This window comes from Chlorocebus sabaeus, chromosome 21, assembly GCF_047675955.1.
Source record: "Chlorocebus sabaeus isolate Y175 chromosome 21, mChlSab1.0.hap1, whole genome shotgun sequence".
Lineage (NCBI taxonomy): Eukaryota > Metazoa > Chordata > Mammalia > Primates > Cercopithecidae > Chlorocebus > Chlorocebus sabaeus.
Genome location: NC_132924.1, coordinates 66,057,689 through 66,083,350, shown reverse-complemented (window position 1 = coordinate 66,083,350; position 25,662 = coordinate 66,057,689). Strand labels below are relative to the sequence as shown.

General features: G+C 39.5%; 1 protein-coding gene across 3 annotated transcripts in view; it reads left to right on the top strand.

Moving 5' to 3' along the window:
• The window catches only part of GRM3 (glutamate metabotropic receptor 3), a 227,801-nt gene extending 207,913 nt beyond the window's left edge, over nucleotides 1–19,888 (top strand). For all 3 annotated transcript variants that reach the window (XM_007982324.3, XM_038004557.2, XM_073009163.1), the window contains 2 exons: nucleotides 696–870; nucleotides 14,803–19,888. In XM_007982324.3, the coding sequence (XP_007980515.2) occupies nucleotides 696–870; nucleotides 14,803–14,876 (249 nt within the window). In that variant the 3' untranslated portion in view covers nucleotides 14,877–19,888. The remainder of the gene's footprint in view (nucleotides 1–695; nucleotides 871–14,802) is intronic.
• The last annotated feature ends 5,774 nt before the right edge of the window (nucleotides 19,889–25,662 follow it).

The window sequence follows — 25,662 nt, the reverse complement described above, 5'->3', positions numbered from 1 at the left end:
GGTTCTGGGGAACTTTCAGGGAAAACAGTGAGGGAGAAGTGAAAATTATCTGTCAAGAATGGGTGTATAGAAGCCTAGAGAACATGAAGATTGAACAGTGAATACCCAATGAATCAAAATTCCAGAGAGATGCCAACAAGATAAGCAAAACAAAGGTACCACAGAAGAAAGCTGATAGTGATCCCCAACAAAGAATAGGGTAAACCAGTAGTTGATAGGCAGAGCTTCCAGCAAGCAAGGGAGATACAAAAATGTAAAAAAAAAAAAAAAAAAAAAAAAATTTGTTTATAATAACCTTAAACCTTAAACAATCCAAGTTCATAGACTGAAATCACCAGCAATCTGGCCACTTCATCATTGAATATGTTTTACTATTTAAGATTCCAACTTCTGTGGTTTTACAGAAATATCTTTATAAAAATATAAAGAAAACAAACAAGAAAATCCATGCAAAGTCTTGGCAAGCATTCAAAAGCACCCCACACAAATGGTGTTTGCTTACAAATCCTAAGCAATATTTCCAAGACCCCAAACATAGAAGATTCAATATAATTACTGTACTGATTTGGCTATAATCAGAATAGAGCTGTCGATTATTCTGGGTTTTTCATTTTGGTCTTGTTTCAGCACTCTCTTTAGTTGGCCATTTGACTGAATGTACAGCCAGACACTTACTAGCCAACCTTCTCTTGTAGGTGCAGACGACAACCATGTGCATCTCTGTCAGCCTGAGTGGCTTTGTGGTCTTGGGCTGTTTGTTTGCACCCAAGGTTCACATCATCCTGTTTCAACCCCAGAAGAATGTTGTCACACACAGACTGCACCTCAATAGGTTCAGTGTCAGTGGAACTGGGACCACATACTCTCAGTGTAAGTATGGAACTCAGCACTAACTCCTTCATATGTAGCACTGTAGTCAGGACCAGCCTGCCAAGAACAGGCAACACATGTCTGTCCCCGTGAACAATCTCAATTCGATTTTACTAAGTATGGATTTGAACACTGTGAGTCAGGTATTGTGCTAGGTGCTGCGGGTGCAGTAAGGAGCAAACAAGTCAAAGTTTCTGTTTGGGCAGTACATACAGTCCGGCAGGGAACAAAGACATTAAATCCATAGCTGCGATTAGGGGTTTAACCATGTTGTGAGGTTAGATAACCTGGTCTCTAGTCCTCTTCTGGAGTCAATTTAATCGATAACTTCGAACAAGTCACTCTATTGCTTTCTGCCTCATTTTACTAATTAAAATAGGGGACTGGACTAGATTGGTGTTTTATAAAGTATATTCTATGCCACACAGATGCCAAAGGAGCGTCATGAAAAATTAAAAGAGGAAGATAATAAAATACAATGAAAAATGCTGCATTCCTAATTCCCCCTTGGAAGTTTATAGCATTTCCTTTAACATAAGTGTGTTATAGGTTTTGAGAATCTCTACGCAAGAAAACCTGTTTAACTTTGTTAAAAGTTAACAAAGTTAAAATACTTTTAAAAATACTTTATCACAGTAAAACTAACATCCCAAGGAACACACCTTGGAAAATGCTGGAATAGATCTTCCTCCTACTTCAATGACACAATGTTTTCTCAGCTGAGAAGGCAGTGTGAACTGAAGGATACTAGAATAGTTCCCAGTCCCAAATTCTCTCTGCTACTGGCCTGCAAATGTCTGAAACACTATCCACAGAGAATCATTGATTTAATTCTTTAGAGTTCTCTAAAGCACAAATGTACCTGAAGGGGACAACCTTTTAAGCCATTTTCAGCTAACTTGTGGTGTGAAGTAGAAGCAATTCACTGACACTGGATGAGGGGGAAGAAAAGAACTGGAGCCATGAGACGGGGAGGGAGGACAGAAAGTGACAGAGACAAATGACTGCTTCAAAATTTTGCCTCGAGTTGATTAGAAAGGATACTTCAAAATAACTCAGCATCACAGGGTCAGCAATCACATTAGTGCCCCAATTTCTCCACCAAAGTACAGAATTTAACAGAGCAGCCCTTCCCCCAGGAAACTGAGGGAAGACTGACAGGCTGAGAGCATGTGTTCCGGGATAGGCTGCACATTCATGTCTTTCCAGCTAAACTCCAACGTGTCACAAAACTTGATTTTCAGGGCATGGCAAAGCCTGTGAGATCATTTTCCATGGATCTTAGCAAAATATGTTTATTTCTTGAGCAAACAAAGCTCTTCTTTAGCAGACTAATCTTAACAGCTACCTAGTCCAGACCAGAGAGAACTGTCAATAACTTATAAAAATATTAACAACAGTTAACAGGAACTTTCATTTGTTGAGTGTTTTTCATATGCTGGGCACCATACTAAATACTTTACACACGTGTGTGCATGTGTGTGCTGTTTTATTCAATGCTCTAACCCCTTAAGGTAAAGAAACTCACTCAGGGTCACACACTTTAAAAATGGCAGAACCAGAATTTAAAGTCAGTTCCTGTGATTTCAAAGCCAGTGCATCTAACCACTGTATCGTGCAGCCTCTCCTGGAGAGCAAGCTGGAAAAGTTCTCATGATGCTGGGTCCTTGGAAGGCTTTGCAGAGAGAATAAAAAGAAGGTTATCCCAGCAGAATTGTCTCATTGCTAGCTCAGAACTTTTGCTTGTTATTAGAACAATTTAGCAGAGTTCATAAGTCTTCCATATAGAAATTATTCAAAATTTCATATATCCAGACCTCAGTAATTTAGAAATGGCAGAATTTTCTAATGCATATGCTGGGAATTAATAAATTCCAGAAGGGATAGCAAGGGCACTTTCTCCAATCAAGTCTCTTGTTAGAAATTCAGAAATATCCATTTACATAAAACCAATATACTGCAACCACAGCAGAACTGTTAAACTATTGCTCAGTATGCTAATCTGATAGTGACCCAATTAGTACTTGAAGACAGGTGTTTGAACAACATTTTTGGAACGTTTTGTTAATAAAATTATAAACTTTTTTTTTTAAAAGGTCTACATTCAGACCTCATTGTTTCAGCAATATTTCCCAAATTAATCCAAATCAATGAAGTAGTATCATGTAACAAAGTGAAGATTTTATATAACATCTCTTGGCATTTTAATGTGCATAAGTAACAAATACATTCACCTGTTATTTGCATTTTTACATCTTTTATTCAAAGTAGTTATATATTCATGAACTCATTTTATCCTCATGAGTACCAGATATCACAAGTTCTATTTTATAGGTAAGAAAATTAAGAATTGAAGTTACTTCTCAAGGATATACAATGATACAAGAGTCAAGAGTTGACCCTGGATTTCCTGACTTTCAGTTAAAATCCTTCCCATTTTAATAAGTTGGGAGTATTTCATATCAAGAAACGTATTCATTCATTAAATTAATGAGTACCTACTACACACCAAAAGTTTCTAAGCACTGTATACACAGTAATGAATTGGACAGAATCCCTGGCCCCATGAAGCTTGGTGTCTAGGACAGTGGTTTTCATACTGTAGACTGTAAGCCATTATTGGGTCATGAAATCTAGTATCTTTGGCCAGTGTTTTTTAAAAGAAAAAAAAATAGAAAATGTTAGAGTGCATTGCATGTAATAAAGGTAAGGCATGAAAGGTAAGTCATGAAGAGTTATATGTATACATGTACCAGGTCTGGGTAAAATGTATTTATTTCTATAGATCACAATCAAAGATGTTTAAAGGCCAGTGGTCAATAGAATTTAGTTCTGTGTATAAACATGTTACTGACCCACTTTGGTAGGAACTGAAGCAATTATTTAATATCTTAGTGTCTGTTTCCTCTATTGTATATTCAGTTCAATTTATATCCATTTTCCTCCTAAATACTAGGAAGTATGTTGCTTTAGAAATCAAGAACATTCCTTAAACTGCTCTGAGTTCATTAGATAAAGCATATGTTTTTCTTGGGTTGTACATGATTTATGTTCTTCCAGTGAATATAATGTTAGCACTTTATTTCATTGGGCGATTGTTAATATTGCTGCTGGTTTTCCGACTTTCTCTTCAGAGGTAAAAACAACCCGCTGTAGAGATGAGAGTAAGCTAATATGGAAATAGGGTTATCTCGTTTCCTCCACTTTATCTATTCCTGCATAACAAACTTCTCCATAACTTAAAGGGTTAAAACAATACCTCTTTTTATTATTATTTCTCACAGTTTACAAGTCAGGAATTCAGACAGGGCTTGGTTCACCTGCTCCATGAGGCTGAGGTTCTTCCATGGTTTTAAGCAGAAACTGAGCTGATCTGGAAGATCCATGATGCTTTCACTCTTATTCCTGGCATCCTGGCAGGAAGCCTGTCCATGTTGGCTCCTAAAGAGCATATTCCATGAAAAAAGGAAGTAAAAACTGGCTTGGCCAGGAAACTGGTATAGCATAATTGGTACCATACTTACTTATCAAAGCTCAGATTCAAGGGGAAGTGCATAGACCCCACCTCTCAGAGATTCTGCGGCCATTTTAATTATGCCACACTTTCCCAATTCCCAATTAATCCAGTACTGCATCTTATCAAGAATTACAGTGACTTGACACAATCCTGTATGATACCAAGAAGTCACCCCAACTGGAACGTACAGCCATATCAATTCCAAGTTAGTTCTCTGGCAAGAGAGTAGGAGAAATACCACATTACTTTGGAACCTAGGAGAGCCTTCTGATGGCAGCCAAGGTGGTTGATAGCAGAAAGAGTATTGGCGTTGAATTTTTAAAGCTGACTGGTTGCTCCAAAAAAACTGGAAAGGCATAACCAAACTCAGTAGCAGACATGAAAGAATGAACATGGTTAACAATATCTTGGAAAACTGAAAAGTTTTACATATTGCTATGTGCAAGAGTACAATTAAAGTTGTGCCTAATTAACTATAGATAGTAGAAGTAAGAGTAACAAAAAATGAAACCTTAATTTTTCTCCATTAAGAATACCCATGGATCAATGATTCCCAGATATTTGTGTATGAAAAATAACTCCTTTGAAATGGAGATGCCCTGGTCCCACCCGCAGATATTCTGATTCATGTGGTCTGGAGCAAAGGCCAGAAATCTGGCTTATAACAGATACCCCAGTTGTTTCAATAGAAGTGGTCCAAGGGAAATATTTTGAGAACCTCTACCCAAACCATCCTTGTCTACTTCATCCACTGATATCAGTGCAGTCAGTGCAGGGAGGGTCTCTAGCCCATCAAAGAGGAAGCAGGGTTTCAGAGACAAAGTGGCATTCTGAATTTCCACCCTTTGCTTCATAATGCCAATGGCCATATCCCCATGTAGTGATTTCCCAGGCTCCCTCTGGAACTTTCAGGGAAGGCATTTCCAGCATAGAAGAACCTGGCCACTCAGAAAACACTTACTAAAAGTGGGCATGCTCTTTCTAATGGCAGTATAACTCAGACACCTTGAAATCCTAAACTCATACTTTTAATTCTACTCCCACACCCACACACATAAGCAAATATCCTTTCTATCTGGATGAAAAAGAGGTCATTTTTATTCTCTTCTGCTCTAGAAGCAAAAGGGATTCCCAAAGCTAGTTCCTAAGGACAGGCAATCAAGAACATATGTTGGGAATGTAAGTAGAACTGCATAATATTTAAAGAGAAAAGCTGGAAGTACACATGAAGTTACATAGCATAAAACGCTATAGTAGTCATGCAGGTGAGAATATTGACACTAATATGATTTTGTATCAGCATAGACTGGGGAGACAGAGGTGAAAAATGAAGTGTGCCCCATAGTCTTCAGAGCTATTATGTACCCAGACTCAGTCCTATAAGGATATGTGTCTCTTGCTGTAATCGTTCAGATGTATGTATGTCATTATCATGAAAATCAGTCCAGAAACTTCGACTACGTAATGATGCCCAGATTTTGGTTCCCAAGGAGTTGTAGGGATATGGAGATTGATTTTCTCTGCCAAGAAAGTCACTTGTTTAGGTGGTAATGTGTGAGCCGTTCAATTAATACAATTACTTATTATCACAAAGTTTTTTCACATTATAAAAAGAAAGTGATGGTATAAAAAGATTAAGTGAACACTCTCCTAGAGTCATGGCATCATTTTCCACACAGCTACAACCACAGAAAGCAAGCAAATGAGACCAGACTTTGGCCTAGTTAAAAAGGGGCAATGGCCTAGTTAGCAGGGGGCAAGCCATTGTTGAAGTCTGAATATGACTTTATAAAATAAAAGCATAACACATAATGCCCAAGCTTCTTCTCTATAGTTCAACTCCCGAAAAACAGCATCATGTGCCTGTACTCCAAGTTCAGGGAGCCCCACATGACACTATGTACTAGCCTGACCAGGAAAAGTAGCAAGGTATTTAGCAATCAGACTGAATTGATGGTCTTTCTTGCCACAGGTATTTCATACACATAAATCTTCAATGGGCAGTGCAGGAAGAACTAGAGTATTCAGCAAGTCAAGCCAGCTGCTTTCATGGAGAATATACCCAAAGCATCCAAACCAGATAAATGTTAATCTATTTTTCCCTTTAGAAATTTCACAGAAAAGAGGCCAGGCACAGTGACTCACACCTGTAGTCCCAGCATTTTGGAAGGCCGAGGCAGGTGGATCACCTGAGGTCAGCAGTTAGAGACCAGCATGGCCAATATGACGAAACCCCATCTCTACTAAAAAAAATACAAAAATTAGCCAGGCATGGTGGTGCGCACCTGTAATCCCAGCTACTCATGAGGCTGAGACAGGAGAATTGCTTGAACTCACGAGGTGGAGGCTGTAGTGAGCCAAGATCATGCCACTGCACTCCAGCGTGGGAGACAGCAAGACTCCATTGCCCTCCACACACACAAAAAAAAAGGTCCACAGAAAAGATAACTATTGGGTACTAGGCTTATTTCATCACTTGAAATCTGTATAGCAAACCCCTGTGACACGCTTTTACCTATGTAACAGACATGTACCCCCAAACCTAAAATAAAAGTTAAAAAAAGAAAGTCCACAGCATTCCTGGGAATCTCATTCCATTCCCTTTTACTCCCTTTGTCATTGTCAATGGAAGAATAGAGTCTTCAGCTACAATAGGTAACTTTACATGTATTAGGGAATTGATGTTTAGTTCCTCTTTCTTCTATTTAACACTGTCATTGTGTTTGTCTCACAACTGCTTTTTTCCATCCCTTAAATCATTTTCTTTATCTCTAATATGTTGCTAGGTTTTCCCCAAGTAAATATAGCCCACCTTCTTTAATAACAGTGACCACAAGTGTCAGAGCTGGGAGGGCCACTTTGGAACATTTATTCTAATAACCACATTTCTAGATGAGAAAACTAGGGACCTATCTACTAGATACTTTAGGAATTTGGTAACTGGAGTTATAGATGAAACTCTCAAAAGCTGCTGTATGGCTCCTCTGGCCTCCCTGGATTTGCTGCCTCAGCTCAGTTACAAAATTCAGTTCATAGACTATTCTGACAATGAGAATGTTAGCATCTGCAAATTCAATGGTTTTTTTTTTTTTAAGTTAAAAACTTACTTTTCAGCTCTATACCTGATGGCATCTCGTTCTATCAGCCTGGGTACAGACTTGTTCATGTAGTCCCATAATGTTCATGGAGTCCCATAATGACACTACATAGTAGCCTGGCCAAGCAAGTTAGGTTTGAATGTGGCTAGAGGAAGGCGAATAAAAGTGAAAATAAGAGGCGAGGAGAACAGAGAGGAAGTAGATCACATAGGTCATTATAAGGATATTTGCTCTTTGATTGAAAGAAATGAGAAAGCACTAGAAGGGTTTCATCAGAGTTGTGGTATGACCTGACTTTAAAAGCATAAATTTTGGCTGTGTGGGCAAAATATAAAACGGAGCAGTCAAAGAGATCATTTAGGAGGCACAGTCCAAATGGTGGTGGTTTAGACCAGAGTGAGAGACAGCAGTAGAAGCTAATAAAGTGTTCTGATACTGTACATAATTTAACGGTGACGCTAACAGTATTAGTTCCACTAGAAAGGAGACTAAAACTAATTTTATTAGAGTTTAACACTTTTGGTTTAGACTTTTGTCCCTAGGCATAGTAGCACATGCAACTCATATTAGTTATCTGAGCCTCAGGGTGAATACGTTTCTGATCCTTGTTTGAAAACATATTTTGATAGAAAAGAGGAGAAACCAGTGATGTTGGGCAACTAAGATAGTGAAAAGAATGCAGAATTGGTAGAAAAGCACAGAAAAATGAACCTTTTTATTTACCAATTATTTATTGGGCATCCCTCTTTGTACTTTTTGAGGGAAGGAGAAGAGAGTAAATTTTAATTTTATTTTATTTTATTTTTTGAGATGGAGTCTCACTCTGTCCCCCAGGCTGGAGTGCAGTGGCAAAATCTTGGCTCACTACAAGCTCTGCCTCCTGGGTTCACGCCATTCTCCTGCCTCAGCCTCCAAGTACCTGAGACTATAGGCACCCACCACCACGCCCGGCTAATTTTTTGTACTTTTAGTAGAGATGGGGTTTCACCATGTTAGCCAGGATGGTCTCGATCTCCTGACCTCGTGATCCACGCACCTCATCCTCCCAAAGTGCTGGGATTACATGCATGAGTCACCGTGCCTGGCCAAGAACATATTTTAAAGTAACATGATGTGGCAAAAATGGTGGGAAGTATTTAGTTGAAGACTGATGGTTTGAATGTTTCCTCCAAATTTCATGTTTGGAAACTTAATCTCCAAATTCGTATCCTGATTGGAGGTGGTGTCTTTGGAAGGTAATTAGGATTAAATAAGGTGATCAGGGTGGGGCCCCCATGATGGGACTGATGGCTTTAACAGGAGACAAAGAGAGACCTGAACTAGATACTTACTCTGTCTCACCACGTGATGCCTCTCACCATGTCCTGAGACAGCAGGAAGGCACTCACCAGATGCCTAGTGCCATGCCCTTGGACTTTCCAGCCTTCAGAACCATGAGCTAAATAAATGTTTATTCTTTATAAATTATCTAGTAAGTGATATTCTGTCACAGAAACAGAAAATGGACTAAGACCAAGTGCTATTTCTGTTGGTAAGGTAATGGGTCATTAAAAAGGGTGACGACATATCTTCTTTTTCCATAAATCTTGTCTCACAAGAAAAGAATCATTGAATGAAGAAGTCATTGCTTTCATACAGTTCTACCTCCCCATTTGGAAACTACATCTTGGATTTGCAGATTTTTATCCCACAGCATAATGAATACGATTATCTTAAATCTACTGTTAACAATTTAAAACCATTACTTAGGTCATAAAGAGGAAGCAGTCACTGAGAATTCAGTCTATATTTTTTTTCTTTTTTCTTTTTTCTTTTTTTTTTTGAAACAGAGTCTCGCTCTGTTGCCCAGGCGAGAGTGCAGTGGCGCAATCTCAGCTCACTGCAAGCTCCGCCTCCCAGGTTCACACCATTCTCCTGCCTCAGCCTCCCAAAGAGCTGGGACTACAGGTGCCCACCACCACGCCCGGCTAATTTTTTGTATTTTCAGTAGAGACGGGGTTTCACGTGTTAGCCAGGATGGTCTCCATCTCCTGACCTCGTGATCCGCCCACCTCGGCCTCCTGAAGTGCTGGGATTACAGGCATGAACCACCACGCCCGGCCTCTTTTTTTTTTTTTGAAGAGACCCTTTTTGACAGACAGGGTCTCATTCTGTCACCCAGGCTGCAGTGCAGTGACATGATCCTAGCTCACTGAAGCCTCAAAGTCCTCAGCTCAAGTGATCTTCCCACCTCAGCACCTGAGGCACATGCCATCCTGCCCACCTAAACTTTTTTAAAGATGGGGTCTTCCTACATTGTCCAGGCTGGTCTCAAACTCCTGACTGGCCTCAAATGATCCTCCTACTTTGGCCTCCCAAGGTGCAGAGATTACAGGCCCAACCCACTGCACTAGGCCCAGTCTATATTTCTTAATAATGAATTATTTGCCTTCCACTGTGAAATCTCTGACACAACCAGAATACCAAGCCAAAGGGTAGTAGTCGTGTCTTCATCTGCCCAGATGACATCTACTAATCAATTACCAGATACAGTTCTCCTGAAATGGAACCAACAGACCCTAGCACAAGTAAAATTAAGATGATGAGAAAACAAATTCAATGACAAAGCAAGACACAAGAAAACAAACAGCTGGTGGAAACTGGATTTCACGACCATAATAGTAAAATATCTAAACAAACAGACTTCCTGGGAAAAAATTATTTGGGGTCATCAGAAGCAAGGAAATGGAACAGATGAAGCAAACTGGAATGTCTGTTCTGTTGAAATGTTTATTTTTTTTTTCTGAGACTGATGCAAAGTAGCGCTGTTAAAGTAATACTGATTCTGAGCAACCAGTCTCAGCCACGAAATTGACTAACAGACTTGGCATCCATAAAAATCTATTAAATAAATATATTTAGCATTGATTGAGGGTCTAATTACCTGAAAAAATACAATAATTTTCTCCAAAGTCTGGCTAGCCCATGCATTACTGGTGGAAGAGAAGTGGATTTCACAGAGCAAGACAAAGCTGCCACTTGGTTACACTGATCTTCAATGTTTCACCAGTTTGCAAAGCAAAATATGCCTTTTGATAGCAGTGAATTACCCTTTTGTGATCAATAGTGGAATTTATAAGGTCCTTTTCCATTTGCCTTAAATTTTCACTTTGAATGGCAAAAGCACACCTTATCCTAGAGTATCCAATAGTTGCTACTTACCCCAAGTCCCAGGAAAGCCAGAAATAAGGCTACATGCCTCTTATGTCTGGTAGAAAGGATGATTATAGAAATCTGCTTAACCATACTTAAGAAAATGGGCTAAACTTACACCATTAAAAATCCCATGAGTATTTCATCAGAATAATAGAAAAAGCTCCTCACAAACATACACACACAAATGATAGTACTTTGCCCTTCCACCTATTTTACTACCTTGGTGAATAACAGATGGGCTAATATGGGAAGCATATGTAAAATATTTATGAAAAGCAAAGTAATTGAGATAGTAAGCTCACAAAACAATAATTTTCCTTACTATATTCAACAGCATGTGCAAAAATGAGAATTTTTTTCATAATAAAATGCACCAGCAGAAGCTACCGATGAAATAATAAGAGAAGCAGAAAAATACAAGTTAGAGTTCCCTTCGACAGATTAAAAAGTATTTAGGGGAAAAAGGAGTTGCAGGAAGAGTCTTGTGGGTTTTTGCTATTGCTATTTCTTGTAAGACTTTGAATTTGTATTATCTTCCTCTCAAAGAGTTTAGACATTCTGACGTAGGTTGCTCCTTTGAATGTCCTATGAAGGGGGTAGATGAAACAAAGTTGTGCTGTTAACTTCCATAATGATGTCCATGGGGTCATAGTAGATGACTATTTTATATTAGAACTTGAGGATTTTCCATGCAGCTATCTTTTGCAGACTCTGTCCTTCTTACCTAGGCAAGAGCTACCTAATTTTCAAGAAATTAGAATGCAATAGGCAAGCCGACTATACGAGTACACTCCAAAGAATAGCATTACATCAAGTTCCATAAGAGAACAGGGAACATCAGAGTAGGTTTCAGATAGAAACTTAGGAGGGAGTATTTGAATCCCAGGCCTTAGTTCTGCTAGACTTATCCCTGTGACACATTATTCCTCTTCAATCGCTAAAATTGCATTTTTATCCTGCACAAAAATAATACAACTTGATCCTGGAAAAGATAAAGAGATAAGTTAAAATGTCAAAGGCAGCATGCCTGAATGGGGAGCTCACAACCTGAGTCAGTTCTCTTGGCAAGGGTAGTTGATAGTCATTGTCACAATGTGGCTTGAGAAGCAAAAGCCCACCTGTCTCAAAATAAGACTGCCCATAGGCTTCACGTTTGCTGGTCATTTTTTAGTTTAAAAGATTATTTCCTTCTTGAAACTTCCATTGGTTTCCTGATTCTTTGAAATGCAAACATTTATATGATCATTCAGGAAATATTTATAGACAGTCTATTCCATGACCAGCACTAGGGATAAAATAATGAAACAGATAAGTAAAACCCCTGCATATTTTCTAGTCAAGGGTATAGGATGATACACCAAAAATAATAATAAGCAAGAAAAAACTCAGGCAGCAACAACTGGGCTAGGCTGAGTTTCAAAACTGGGTGATGTGACAGTAACTGCTTGGCTAATATTTTAAATTAAGTGGGCTGATGACTACCTTTCTGAGGTAACATTTCAGATGTGGATGACAAGGAGGAGCCAGACATGAGTAGATCAGAGGGAAGAGCATTCCTAGCGAGGCAAAGGCTACTGCAAGGGCAGAAAGTTGAGAAACAGACTTGCTGTGTTAGAGAACAAAAGCAAAAAGAAGGAAAGAAAATTTGGAATGGGTGAACACCAAAAGAGAGACATGGTCCAAATTATGATGGGATTTATAAGCCAGGGTAAAGAGAGCACACAGGGAAGCCATTGGAAGTGCATATATAAGTGGCTTATATTTTAAAATACTTTCACTGCTGTTCAGAGAATATATTGCAAAAAAGCAAAAGTGGAAACAGACAGCCCAGTGGCGCAGCTCTTGCAGTGATCAGGAGAAACATCATGGTGGGTTGCCCAGGGTGGTAGATGCAAAGAGATCTAGTTAGACATAAATGTAGAGTTGACTGAAACTGATGATAGGTTTGACATGGGACAGGGTTGAAACAAAAAGGAATGAAACATACATTTTAGATTTTTGGTTTGGGCAATTGGCCAGATGGCAAAACCATTCACTGAGGAAAGGAAAGCTAAATGGAGACAGGTTAGGGAATCAAGAGTTCAGCTTTGGTCACTGATTTTGAAGTGGCTTTTAAACATCCACATGAAGATGTCAAATAGGCAGTTGGATACAAAAGGCTGCAGAAAAAGCACGTATTGAATGACCTAGAGTGCTCTCCTAGGTTTCCAGTAACCTATTTTGAATCTCACTTTGCCTTGCCCTTTCTCTTACCTTACCTACATTTGATGAAGCTGGAATTAGATACAATATATGGAAATAATTTTTCAAATTAAAGTATTTATAAACAATAAAGCCCTCACATTTGGAGTTATTATTATGACCGCTTTCCATCAAGAATTTATCTGGCACATACTGTGTTAACAATTTCTTCATTGTAGAGCTTTTAATGGGCTCATATTGTAAAGAAAATTGAACCTGATCCTAATAAGATGAAAAAATATCTCCAAAAGAGTTAGCATGTCACATGACTCCAGTGTAACTTGAGGTAGCCATACAAACTTGACTTCATAGATTTTCTTACATACGTAGCCAAGTAATCAACATAAAATTGAGGGGCTGTAGATTCCCTAGTGGTGGACTTGCTGATAGACTTCAGTGCCCCAAGTATAGTGAATGCTCCCCCACTGAATGCCATATAATCTCATATTTCATAAATAGTTGCTCCTGTTTAAGGAAATTAATAGGAATTTTGCCTAGGTAAAATGAAAATGTATGGGTCAATTATATATCCACTATCAAGCATGGACATTCAAACATGAAGCCAGTTTATCTGCATGTTAACTTTGAGATATGCTCTTAAAGAATGGGACCGATGGCTGGTCAATTTGATCTGAGCTGTGATCAAGTACCCCAGAGGATCAGCTCCTACTGGTCAGAGTATATACAAATAGACAGGCCAAGGGGTTGTATGAGAGAGATCTTAAATGTAATGGAACACCATCTCTTTAACCTATTCTCTTGGCTACATGGTTTCATTCCATGGGGAATGGGGCTCCTTGCTTTTGTTCACGCAAAGAAAAAGCATTAAGGGTGAAATATATGTAAATTATCTGTACCTAGACTTCTCATGAAATAAAACTTTACTAACAACAAGTTAATAGCTAAGAATTATATCTAGGAAAACTGAGTGCCATAAAAAGAATGAATATAAATCCATACTATATAATATGGCTAGGAAGTACTATAGTTTCCTACGACTGGCATAAGGAATTAGCACAAACTGAGTGTCTTAATACAAATTTATTCTCTCACAGTTATAGAGGCTACAAGTGTGAAAGGAAAGCATCAGCAGGGCCATACCATAACACTGTTGTCACTATTTGTCATTAACAAGGGCATCATCCATTTGGAATATCTTTTCTGAGACCTGTTATGAAATTGAAGCTCTTAGCAACCCAGCCCTCACTAGTGTTTTTACTGAGGTTATTCACTTGAACAACGAAAATATATCAAACCATTCTCTAAGGCAGTGGAGTTCACAGATGACTCATGGACTATATAAGGCTCATCCCTGTATAGACAGAACAAAACTAATTAAGGTACTGAAAACGGTAAATAATTTAGTAACCTATAAAAATTACAGTGAGCTTTTGATTTTGCACATTGTATTTTAACCAGTTTATAGATTACCAAAGCTAATTTTCAACCTGCAAGTGACTTCCTTCAACAATGATTATATTTATAAATTCTCCGCCAAGAGGTATGTTCCAGGTTGCAAACTAATTTTGAGCAGAACATATTTAGAAATTGATCTACAAGAGCATTTTAACAATTTAGCATTTTCCAAAGCTAAATTAAAATGAGTTTTTAATTTAATTTTATTTTTTCACATTTTTTATTTCCATGGGTTTTTGGGGAATAGATGGTATTTGGTTACATGAATAAGTTCTTTAGTGGTGATCTGTGATATTTTGGTGCACCCATCACCTGGGTAGTATACACTGAACCCCAATTCGTAGTCTTCTATCCCTCACCTCTTTCCCACCCTTTCCCCCTGAGTCCCCAAAGTCCGTTGTATCCTTCATGCTACAACTTTTGTGTCCCACTTGACTAACTTTTCTGTCCCACTTTGTTTTCCAGCCTCTGCAAGCATGTATGTGCCAACAGTGTGCAATGGGCGGGAAGTCCTCGACTCCACCACCTCATCTCTGTGATTGTGAATTGCAGTTCAGTTCTTGTGTTTTTAGACTGTTAGACAAAAGTGCTCATGTGCAGCTCCAGAATATGGAAACAGAGGAAGAGAACAACCCTAGTACCTTTTTTTAGAAACAGTACGATAAATTATTTTTGAGGACTGTATATAGTGATGTGCTAGAACTTTCTAGGCTGATTCTAGTGCCCCTATTATTAACAATTCCCCCAGAACATGGAAATAACCATTGTTTACAGAGCTGAGCATTGGTGACAGGGTCTGACAGGGTCAGTCTACTAAAAAAAAAAAAAAAAAAAAAAAAAATACGGTGGCAATATTACGTAACTTTTTTTCCTATGAAGTTTTTTGTAGGTCCTTGTTGTAACTAATTTAGGATGAGTTTCTATGTTGTATATTAAAGTTACATTATGTGTAACATTGATTTTCTCAGCACAAAATAAAAAGCATCTGTATTAATGTAAAGATATTGAGAATAAAACCTTCAAGGTTTTCCAGCATGGTGGATAATGGTTTGTTCTTTTTGAATAACTCAAGGTAATTTGAATGACTTCAAATCATTTCCACATTTAATTTTAGAAGAAACTGTCTGACTGTGCTTCTGTTCACATCTACACATACTTCAAATTCAAGTTGTTACCCTGCTGAAGAGTTGTAAGCAGGGTCAGACTTCTCTATGGTCCACAATGATCAGAAATTGACTGGTACCAACACCATATATATTAGACCATTTCAGCAACAATACACATTTTGATCTTCTAAAGCCATATCTGTGGGGCAGCTGAGAATTGCCCAGATAGAGATATGAGACAACAAGAGAGTTGCTATGTTCAGAATATAGAGACTGTGGCTGCCAGGGAAGATTTGATGGCTCTCATTTCCAAAAACAACCTTAATTACTATGAAATTGGCAGAGTATCTCCTCATTCCATTAGAAAATCACTCTCACCATTCACTGCTGAATGAGGCAATAAAATGCAGGATATCTTATTTTCCAGTTTTTCAGTAGCCATGCTCAGGCACATTGGCTTGTTACTAACCTTGAATATTTTACTAACCTAAGTAAGGGAGTGAACAGGGAAAACATGGATAAGCTAAAACTGGCTTATTCTTACTAAATAGTGTACTATTTTTATCAACCTTTTACTCACAAATCATTTATGAATGTAGGAAAATTTGCTGAGCATCTATGTGTCAGATCCTGTGCCAGGGGCCATGGCTAGGGAGTGCTTTAGTTTCCTACGGGTGGTATAAGGAATTAGCACAAACTGGGTGTCTTAAAACAATAGAAATTTATTCTTGCACAGTTACGGAGGCCGAAAGTCTGAAAGGAAAGTGTCAGCATCAGCAGGGTCACACTCTCTCAGAGGCTCTAGTGGAGAATTCGTTCCATGCCTCTTCTAGTTTCTGGTGGTTGCTGGCTTCCTTGGCTTGTGGCCACATCACTCCAATCTCTGCCTCCATCATCACATCATCTTCTCTGTGTCAGTTTTGTCCCCCGTGTGTCTTACAAGGACACTAGTCATTTGATTCAGGGCCAATCTAGGTAGATACTATAGGATGAGTTCATCTCAGGATACTTAATTATATCTGCACAGGTCCTTTTTTCAAGTAAATTAACATTCTAAAGTTCCAGGGATTAAGATGTGGACATATCCTTTTAGGGGCCACTTTTTATCCCACAACAGAAAAAAAAATGAGTAAGTTGTAGTGCCTGCCTCTAAGAAGCTTAAAGACTGGAAAATATTATGATGTGAGGACGTTTGTGACCCAAAGAAGACAGTGAGAGGAAAGATGAGGAGAATCAGGATATGAAGTATCCACAGGCTAAACAGTCAAGGCCTGAATAATCAAACATAATTACACTATTTTAAAATGCCTGAAAATAAGTAACAGGTACACAAAAAGCCAACGGGACTGGCTTTGGAGGAAATAAAGGAGTCAGATGTAGAAATTCTTCTCTTTCTTCTGGATTCATTTGAATCAGCAACCTAATCAAGCAATCCAAAACTCACCAGATGCTCAAAACGATAGTGTTCACCAGTGTCTAATTTCCATATTCAAATAAGAACCTGGAATCTGGGGAGGGGGGCTTAGACTGGATAATAGATTCAACAGCACTAAATGACAAAAATGAATTCTGCTGTGACTGAAACTGACAGGAGTGCTAGATAAGTGTGTTAAGAATGAGCATCTGCTCAGGATAAAGGCTGAGGCAAGGCTGATGGGAGAGAAAATAAACTCAGTCCTCTGATGGAATGTGACAGTCTGAAGAAGGCAATATCAGATGGGTTGTTCAGAGACATGGCTGATGCCTCAGACAATCAAACTGATAATGTATCTTTTCAAACAAGACAATTAGGTTTGTATATAAGTCTTCAGAAAACTCTGTTTTTGAGAGGGCTGGGTTTTGATCTATGCACACTATATTTCATGCCCTGAAAATATAATTTTATACATTAACTGACAGTTCTTGTCATTTTCCTTTGCCTTGCCACAAGCTTTATTTCCAACTGGAAGTGCATCATCTAACATGTGATCTTTGGAAATATTTTTCAAAATATTCAACATATGTACGAAAAATAGCAGCTATAAAATCTTTTACTTAAGCCATTTCAAGCAAATAGGTTTTTGGTTGATTTTTTTGCTCCAGTAACATTTCATCAGTTCACAATCTAAAACTGGTTGAGCCAGTCCATCTTTGCAAAAAACTTCCTGAGTTTAAGAAACCCAAGCAAAATGATATATCCCACTCATTAAAAAAAATATCAAGGTGACATCAGCAATATGGCAGAATAGGAAGCTCCTGCCTCTCCCTCTACCCACGAATCCACCAAAAAAAATTCATCTATTCACAGATCAATTCCTTCTGAGAGAAAGTTAGATACCAGTTGAGAGACTCCTACCCACCAGGCAACTGAGAGAACACCCACATCAAACGAGTAGGAAAAGCTGAAGCACACTCAGACACAGACTCTCCCCAGGCACTGAGCCATAAAATCTTGAACGGAATCCCCAACATCCAGCTTCTCCCTGTGGAGAGGAGGATTTGGACCCACATATAACATCCTAACTCTAAGATTTTCCTTGGTTTGACACTAAATTCACCAATTCTGGGAGCGGAAGGGATTAAACATAAGAGTCTCACTAGAACACAGTGAAAAAGCATCGATGTTACTCAAGCAGGCAAGCACGTCCAATGGCTTCATGCCCCAGGAGAGGTGCAGAAAAGAGGCTTAAAAAATGTAGCCCTTTGTCTCCCTAGAAGGGACACATTCTCCCAGTGTTTACTTGGCAGCCTGACTTGTAACTAACTTGCTTCAGGGAGTTAAAGGAACAAATAGCTCACTGGCAGTCTGAGAGGCAGATCAGCATTTCTTGAGTTTTCCCCCCAGTTCACACCAGCAATAACTCCAGGTCTATTAATCTATCCTAGAAGGAATTTGTTCACACACTGAGCACCCCAACTTTTACAGCTTTCACCCAAGGGACTGCATCCTAAACCTTCCAGCCTGGGAGCAGAGCGGACTGGCTTACATGTCTCTGTGGACCACAGGAAAAAGGCAGTGTTTTATAAAAGTATGCAAGCATTTCCAGAGCCTTGGTCCCACAGGAGCAGTGCAGAGAATGGGGCTGAAATGCAGCCCTGTTTCTCTCAAGAAGGAGTTTATAGCATACTTTTCCAGTGGCTACTTGGCAGCTTGGCTTCCAACTAACTTGCTTCAGGGAGTTAAGGAGGCAGATAAATATTAACCCATCACCAGACTGAGAAGAACACTGGCTCTTCTGGAGCCTTCTCTCCAAGTTCACCACAGTGATAACTCCAGTTTCATTAATTTTTCCTGGAAGGAGCTTGTCCATACATTGAGTGTCCCACTTTTATAGCTTCTATCCAAGGTACTGCATCCTAAACATCTTACCTCTGGGATCAGAGGGTACTAAGTATATGTGAGTCTACCTAGACCAAAGAAAAAACTTGCATTTTATATATATGTGTAAGCACTTACAGGGGCTTCATTCCCTAGAAGCAATGCAGAGAAGGGGTTCTAAACATGCAGGTCTTTGTTTCTTCCTGGAAGGGGTTTATGCCTTTCATTAAGTGCCCCAGTTTTTATAGCTACCACCCAAAGGACTCCATTCTAAACCTCTTAGCTATGGAAAAAAAGGGACCAGGCATATTCAAGATTCCATAGATCACAGAATAAAGAAGTGTTTTTAAGTGAGCATGCAAATACTTTCAGGGGCTACATCCCCTTGGAGCAATGCAGAAAAGGGTGAGAACATACAGCTTCCATTTTCTCTTCAGAAGGGGCTTATCGTACACAGTGACAGTGGCCACTTAATGGCCTGACTTCTAATGAACTTGCATTGGGGAATTAACAGGGAAAGAAAACACAACAGCCCTCAGCAACAACCAGAGTCAAAGCTTGAAACTTCATATGCCTTTTTTCTAGCTCACCCAGTAATAAATCCAGGTCTACTCATTCTTCTTGGAAGGACTTTGGTCATGCACCAAGTGCCACAACTTCTATATCCCACTCAAGTGACTGTCTCCTTAATGATCCAGCTCTAGGAGCCAATGGGGCTTTGCATTTATGAGTGGTCCTAGACCACAGAAAAGAAAATGGTCAATATATAATGGGCCCACTCTCAGCAGCGATCTCCCCAGAATCAGAGAGTGCAGCCTGAATATGAGTTCAAGCATTTGCCACAGATCCTCTCCCTGGCTTACTGCGGAAAGAGTGGGAGATAAATATCCATGCCCAGCTTCACAGTGAAGAGAGAAAAAACTGGAACATATATTCAAATTCAACACCCCAACCTTTCCAGCTACATCTAGGGAGTCTGGATTCTAACTTACTTGTCTCAGAGTACTGACAGGATATGACACATCCTAAGCTCCAGGGGCCACCAAAAACGGAAATAGCAGTCTGGACAAACACATAGATTTGAGAGGTAACTTAATATCTCTGGCCAGATGGACTGGTGAGGTACTTCTACAAGAAGCCAATTTGACAAGACTTGGAGAGGTAGTTGTTTTATCTCATGTACAGATACCAACACAGAGGGTCAAAAAAAAAAAAAAAAAAAAAAAAAAAACAGTAAAGGTGAATATATCCTAAATAAAAGAACAAAATGAAACTGACCCAAGTGAAGTGGAGCTATGTGATTTACCCACAGAGAGAATTCAAAATAATGGTCATAAAGATGCTCATTAATGACAGGAGAACAATGCAAGAACAAACTGAAAATTTCAACAAACAGATAGAAAATATTAAAAATTACCAAACAGGGGTCCTGGAGCAAAATGGCCAAATAGAAACAGCTCCAGCTTCCAGCTCCCAGCGCAAGCAACACGGAAGATGGGTGATTTCTGCATTTTCAACTGAGGTACAGGGTTCATCTCACTGGGGAGTACCGGACAATCGGTGCTGGTCAGCTGGTGCAGCGCGATCAGCAAGAGCTGAAGCAGGGCGAGGCATCGCCTCACCTGGGAAGTGCAAGGGGGAAGGGAATCCCTTTTCCTAGCCAAGGGAATCTGAGACACACAACACCTGGAAAATCGGGTAACTCTCACCCTAATACTGTGCTTTACCAAGGCTCTTAGTAAACGGCACACCAGGAAATTATATCCCACACCTGGCTGAGAGGGTCCCATACCCACGGAGCCTCCCTCACTGCTAGCATGGCAGTCTGAGATCTAACTGCAAGGCAGCAGCTAGGCTGGGGGAGGGTTGCCCGCCATTGCTGAGGCTTAAGTAAACAAAGCCACAGGGAAGCTCGAACTGGGTGGAGCCCACAGCAGCTCAAGGAGGCCTGCCTGTCTCTGTAGACTGCACCTCTGGGGACGGGACAAAGCTAAACAAAAAGCAGCAGAAACTTCTGCAGATGTAAAAGACACTGTCTGACAGCTTTGAAGAGAGCAGAGGATCTCCCAACATGGAGGTTGAGATCTGAGAATGGACGGACTGCCTGCTCAAGTGGGTCCCTGACCCCTGAGTAGCCTAACTGGGAGACATCCCCCACTAGCTGCAGACCAACACCCCCCACCTCACACAGCAGGGTACATCCCTGAGACAAAGCTTCCAGAGCAAGAATCAGGAACACTCGCTGTTCAGCAATATTCAATCTTCTGCAGCCTCCACAGCTGATACCCAGGCAAACAGGGTCTGGAGTGGACCTCAAGCAATCTCCAACAGACCTACAGCTGAGGGTCCTGACTGTTAGAAGGAAAACTAACAAACAGTAAGGACACATGCACCAAAACCCCATCAGTATGTCACCAGCATCAAAGACCAAAGGCAGATAAAACCACAAAGATGGGGAAAAAGCAGGGCAGAAAAGCTGGAAATTCAAAAAATAAGAGCGCATCTCCTCCTCCAAAGGAACGCAGCTCATCGCCAGCAATGGATCAAAGCTAGATGGAGAATGACTTTGACGAGTTGAGAGAAGAAGGCTTCAGTCCCTCAAACTTCTCCGAGCTAAAGGATGAACTACGTACACAGCGCAAAGAAACTAAAAATCTTGAAAAAAAATTGGAAGAATGGATAACTAGAATAATCAATGCAGAGAAGGCCATAAATGAACTGACAGAGATAAAAACCATGACACGAGAAATACGTGACAAATGCACAAGCTTCAGTAACCGACTCGATCAACTGGAAGAAACAGTATCAGCGATTTAAGATCAAATGAATGAAATGAAGTGAGAAGAGAAGTCTAGAGAAAAAAGAGGAAAAAGAAATGAACAAAGTCTCCAAGAAGTATGGGATTATGTGAAAAGACCAAATCTACATCTGACTGGGGTGCCTGAAAGTGAGGGGGAAAATGGAACCAAGTTGGAAAACACTCTTCAGGATATCATCCAGGAGAACTTCCCCAACCTAGTAAGGCAGGCCAACATTCAAATTCAGGAAATATGGAGAATGCCACACAGATACTCCTCGAGAAGAGCAACTCCAAGACACATAATTGTCAGATTCACCAAAGTTGAAATGAAGGAAAAAAATGTTAAGGGCAGCCAGAGAAAAAGGTCGGGTTACCCACAAAGGGAACCCCATCAGACTAACAGCAGATCTCTTGGCAGAAATTCTACAAACCAGAAGACAGTGGGGGCCAATATTCAACATTCTTAAAGAAAAGAATTTTCAACCCAGAATTTCATATGCAGCCAAACTAAGTTTCATAAGTGAAGGAGAAATAAAATCCTTTACAGACAAGCAAAGGCTTAGAGATTTTGTCACCACCAGGCCTGCCAGCAAGAGACCCTAAAGGAAGCACTAAACATGGAAAGGAACAACTGGTACCAGCCATTGCAACAATATGCCAAAATGTAAAGACCATCAATGCTAGGAAGAAACTGCATCAATTAACAAGCAAAATAACCAACGAATATCACAATGACAGGATCAAGTTCACACATAACAATATTAACCTTAAATGTAAATGGACTAAATGGTCCAATTAAAAGACACAGACTGGCAAACTGGATGAAGAGTCAAGACCCATCAGTCTGCTGTATTCAGGAGACCCATCTCACATGCAGAGACACACATAGGCTCAAAATAAAGGGATGGAGGAAGATCTACCAAGCAAATGGAGGACATAAAAAAGCAGGAGTTGCAATCCTACTCTCTGATAAAACAGACTTTAAACCATCAAAGATCAAAAGAGACAAAGAAGGCCATTACATAATGGTAAAGGGATCAATTCATCAGGAAGAGCTAACTATCCTATATATATATGCACCCAACACAGGAGCACCCAGATTCATAAAGCAAGTCCTTAGAGACTTACAAAGAGACTTAGACTCCCATACAATAATAACGAGAGACTTCAACACCCCACTGTCAACATTAGACAGATCAATGAGACAGAAAGTTAACAAGGATATCCAGGAATTGAACTCAACTCTGCACCAAGCGGACCTAATAGACATCTACAGAACTCTCCACCACAAATCAACAGAATATACATTCTTCTCAGCACCACATTGTACTTATTCCAAAACTGACCACATAGTTGGAAGTAAAGCACTCCTCAGCAAATGTACAAGAACAGAAATTATAACAAACTGTCTCTCAGACTACAGTGCAATCAAACTAGAACTCAGGACTAAGAAACTCAAACAAAACCGCTCAATTACATGGAAACTGAACAACCTGCTCCTGAATGACTACTGGGTACATAACAAAATGAAGGCAGAAATAAAGATGTTCTTTGAAACCAATGAGAACAAAGATACAACATACCAGAATCTCTGGGACACATTTAAAGCAAAAATTGACAAATGGGATCTCATTAAACTAAAGAGCTTCTGCACAGCAAAAGAAACTACCATCAGAGTGAACAGGCAACCTACAGAATGGGAGAAAATTTTTGCAATCTACTCATCTGACAAAGGGCTAATATCTAGAACCTACAAAGAACTCAAACAAATTTACAAGAAAAAAACAAACAACCCCATCAAAAAGTGGGCAAAGGATATGAACAGACATTTCTCAAAAGAAGACATTCATACAGCCAACAGACACATGAAAAAATGCTCATCATCACTGGCCATCAGAGAAATGCAAATCAAAACCACAATGAGATACCATCTCACACCAGTTAGAATGGCGATCATTAAAAAGTCAGGAAACAACAGGTGCTGGAGAGGATGTGGAGAAATAGGAACACTTTTACACTGTTGGTGGGATTGTAAACTAGTTCAACCATTGTGGAAAACAGTATGGCGATTCCTCAAGGACCTAGAACTAGATGTACCATATGACCCAGCCATCCCATTACTGGGTATATACCCAAAGGATTATAAATTATGCTGCTATAAAGACACATGCACACATATGTTTATCGCAGCACTATTCACAATAGCAAAGACTTGGAATCAACCCAAATGTCCATCAGTGACAGATTGGATTAAGAAAATGTGGCACATATACACCATGGAATACTATGCAGCCATAAAAAAGGATGAGTTTGTGTCCTTTGTAGGGACATGGATGCAGCTGGAAACCATCATTCTTAGCAAACTATCACAAGAACAGAAAACCAAACACCGCATGTTCTCACTCATAGGTGGGAACTGAACAATGAGATCACTTGGACTTGGGAAGGGGAACATCACACACTGGGGCCTATCATGGGGAGGGGGGAGGGGGGAGGGATTGCATTGGGAGTTATACCTGATGTAAATGACGAGTTGATGGGTGCAGCACACCAACATGGCACAAGTATACATATGTAACAAACCTGCACGTTATGCACATGTACCCTACAACTTAAAGTATAATAATAATAAATAAATTTTTTTTAAAAAAAAAAAAAAAAGAAAGAAAGATTTATTGGGAAAATGAAAAAAAAAAAAAAAATCCCTCCAAAAAATCAATGAATCCAGTTGGTTTTTTGAAAAGATTAACAAAATTGACAGACCGCTAGCAAGACTTATAAAGAAGAAAAGAGAGAAGAATCAAATAGATGCAATAAAAAATGATAAAGGGGATATCACCACCGACCCCACAGAAATACAAACTACCATCAGAGAATACTATAAACACCTCTACACAAATAAACTAGAAAACCTAGAAGAAATGGATAATTTCCTGGACACTTACACTCTCCCGAGACTAAACCAGGAAGAAGTTGAATCCCTGAATAGACCAATAGCAGGCTCTGAAATTGAGGCAATAATTAATGGCCTACCAACCAAAAAAAGTCCAGGACCAGACGGATTCACAGCTGAATTCTACCAGAGGTACAAGGAGGAGTTGGTACCATTCCTTCTGAAACTATTCCAATCAATAGAAAAAGAGGGAATCCTCCATAACTCATTTTAGGAGGCCAACATCATCCTGATACCAAAGCCTGGCAGAGACACAACAAGAAAAGAGCATTTTAGACCAATATCCCTGATGAACATCGATGCAAAAATCCTCAGTAAAATACTGGCAAACCGAATCCAGCAGCACATCAAAAAGCTTATCCATCATGATCAAGTGAGCTTCATCTCTGGGATGCAAGGCTGGTTCAACATACGCAAATCAATAAATGTAATCCAGCATATGAACAGAACCAAAGACAAAAACCACATGATTATCTCAATAGATGCAGAAAAGGCCTTTGACAAAATTAAACCGCCCTTCATGCTAAAAACTCTCAATAAATTCAGTATTGATGGAACGTATCTCAAAATAATAAGAGCTATTTATGACAAACCCACAGCCAATATCATACTGAACGGGCAAAAATGGAAAAATTCCCTTTGAAAACTGGCATAAGACAGTGATGCCCTCTCTCACCACTCCTATTCAACATAGTGTTGGAAGTTCTGGCTAGGGCAATCAGGCAAGAGAAAGAAATCAAGGGGATTCAGTTAGGAAAGAAGAAGTCAAATTGTCCCTGTTTGCAGATGACATGATTGTATATTTAGAAAACCACATCATCTCAGTCCAAAATCTCCTTAAGCTCATAAGCAACTTCAGTAAACTTGCAGGATACAAAATCAATGTGCAAAAATCACAAGCATTCTTATACACCAGTAACAGACAAACAGAGAGCCAAATCATGAATGAACTTCCATTCACAATTGCTTCAAAGAGAATAAAATACCTAGGAATCCAACTTACAAGGGATGTAAAGGACGTCTTCAAGAACTACAAACCATTGCTCAGTGAAATAAAAGAGGACACAAACAAATGGAAGAACATACCATGCTCATGGATAGGAAGAATCAATATCGTGAAAATGGCCATACTGCCCAAGTAATTTATAGATTCAATGCCATCCACATC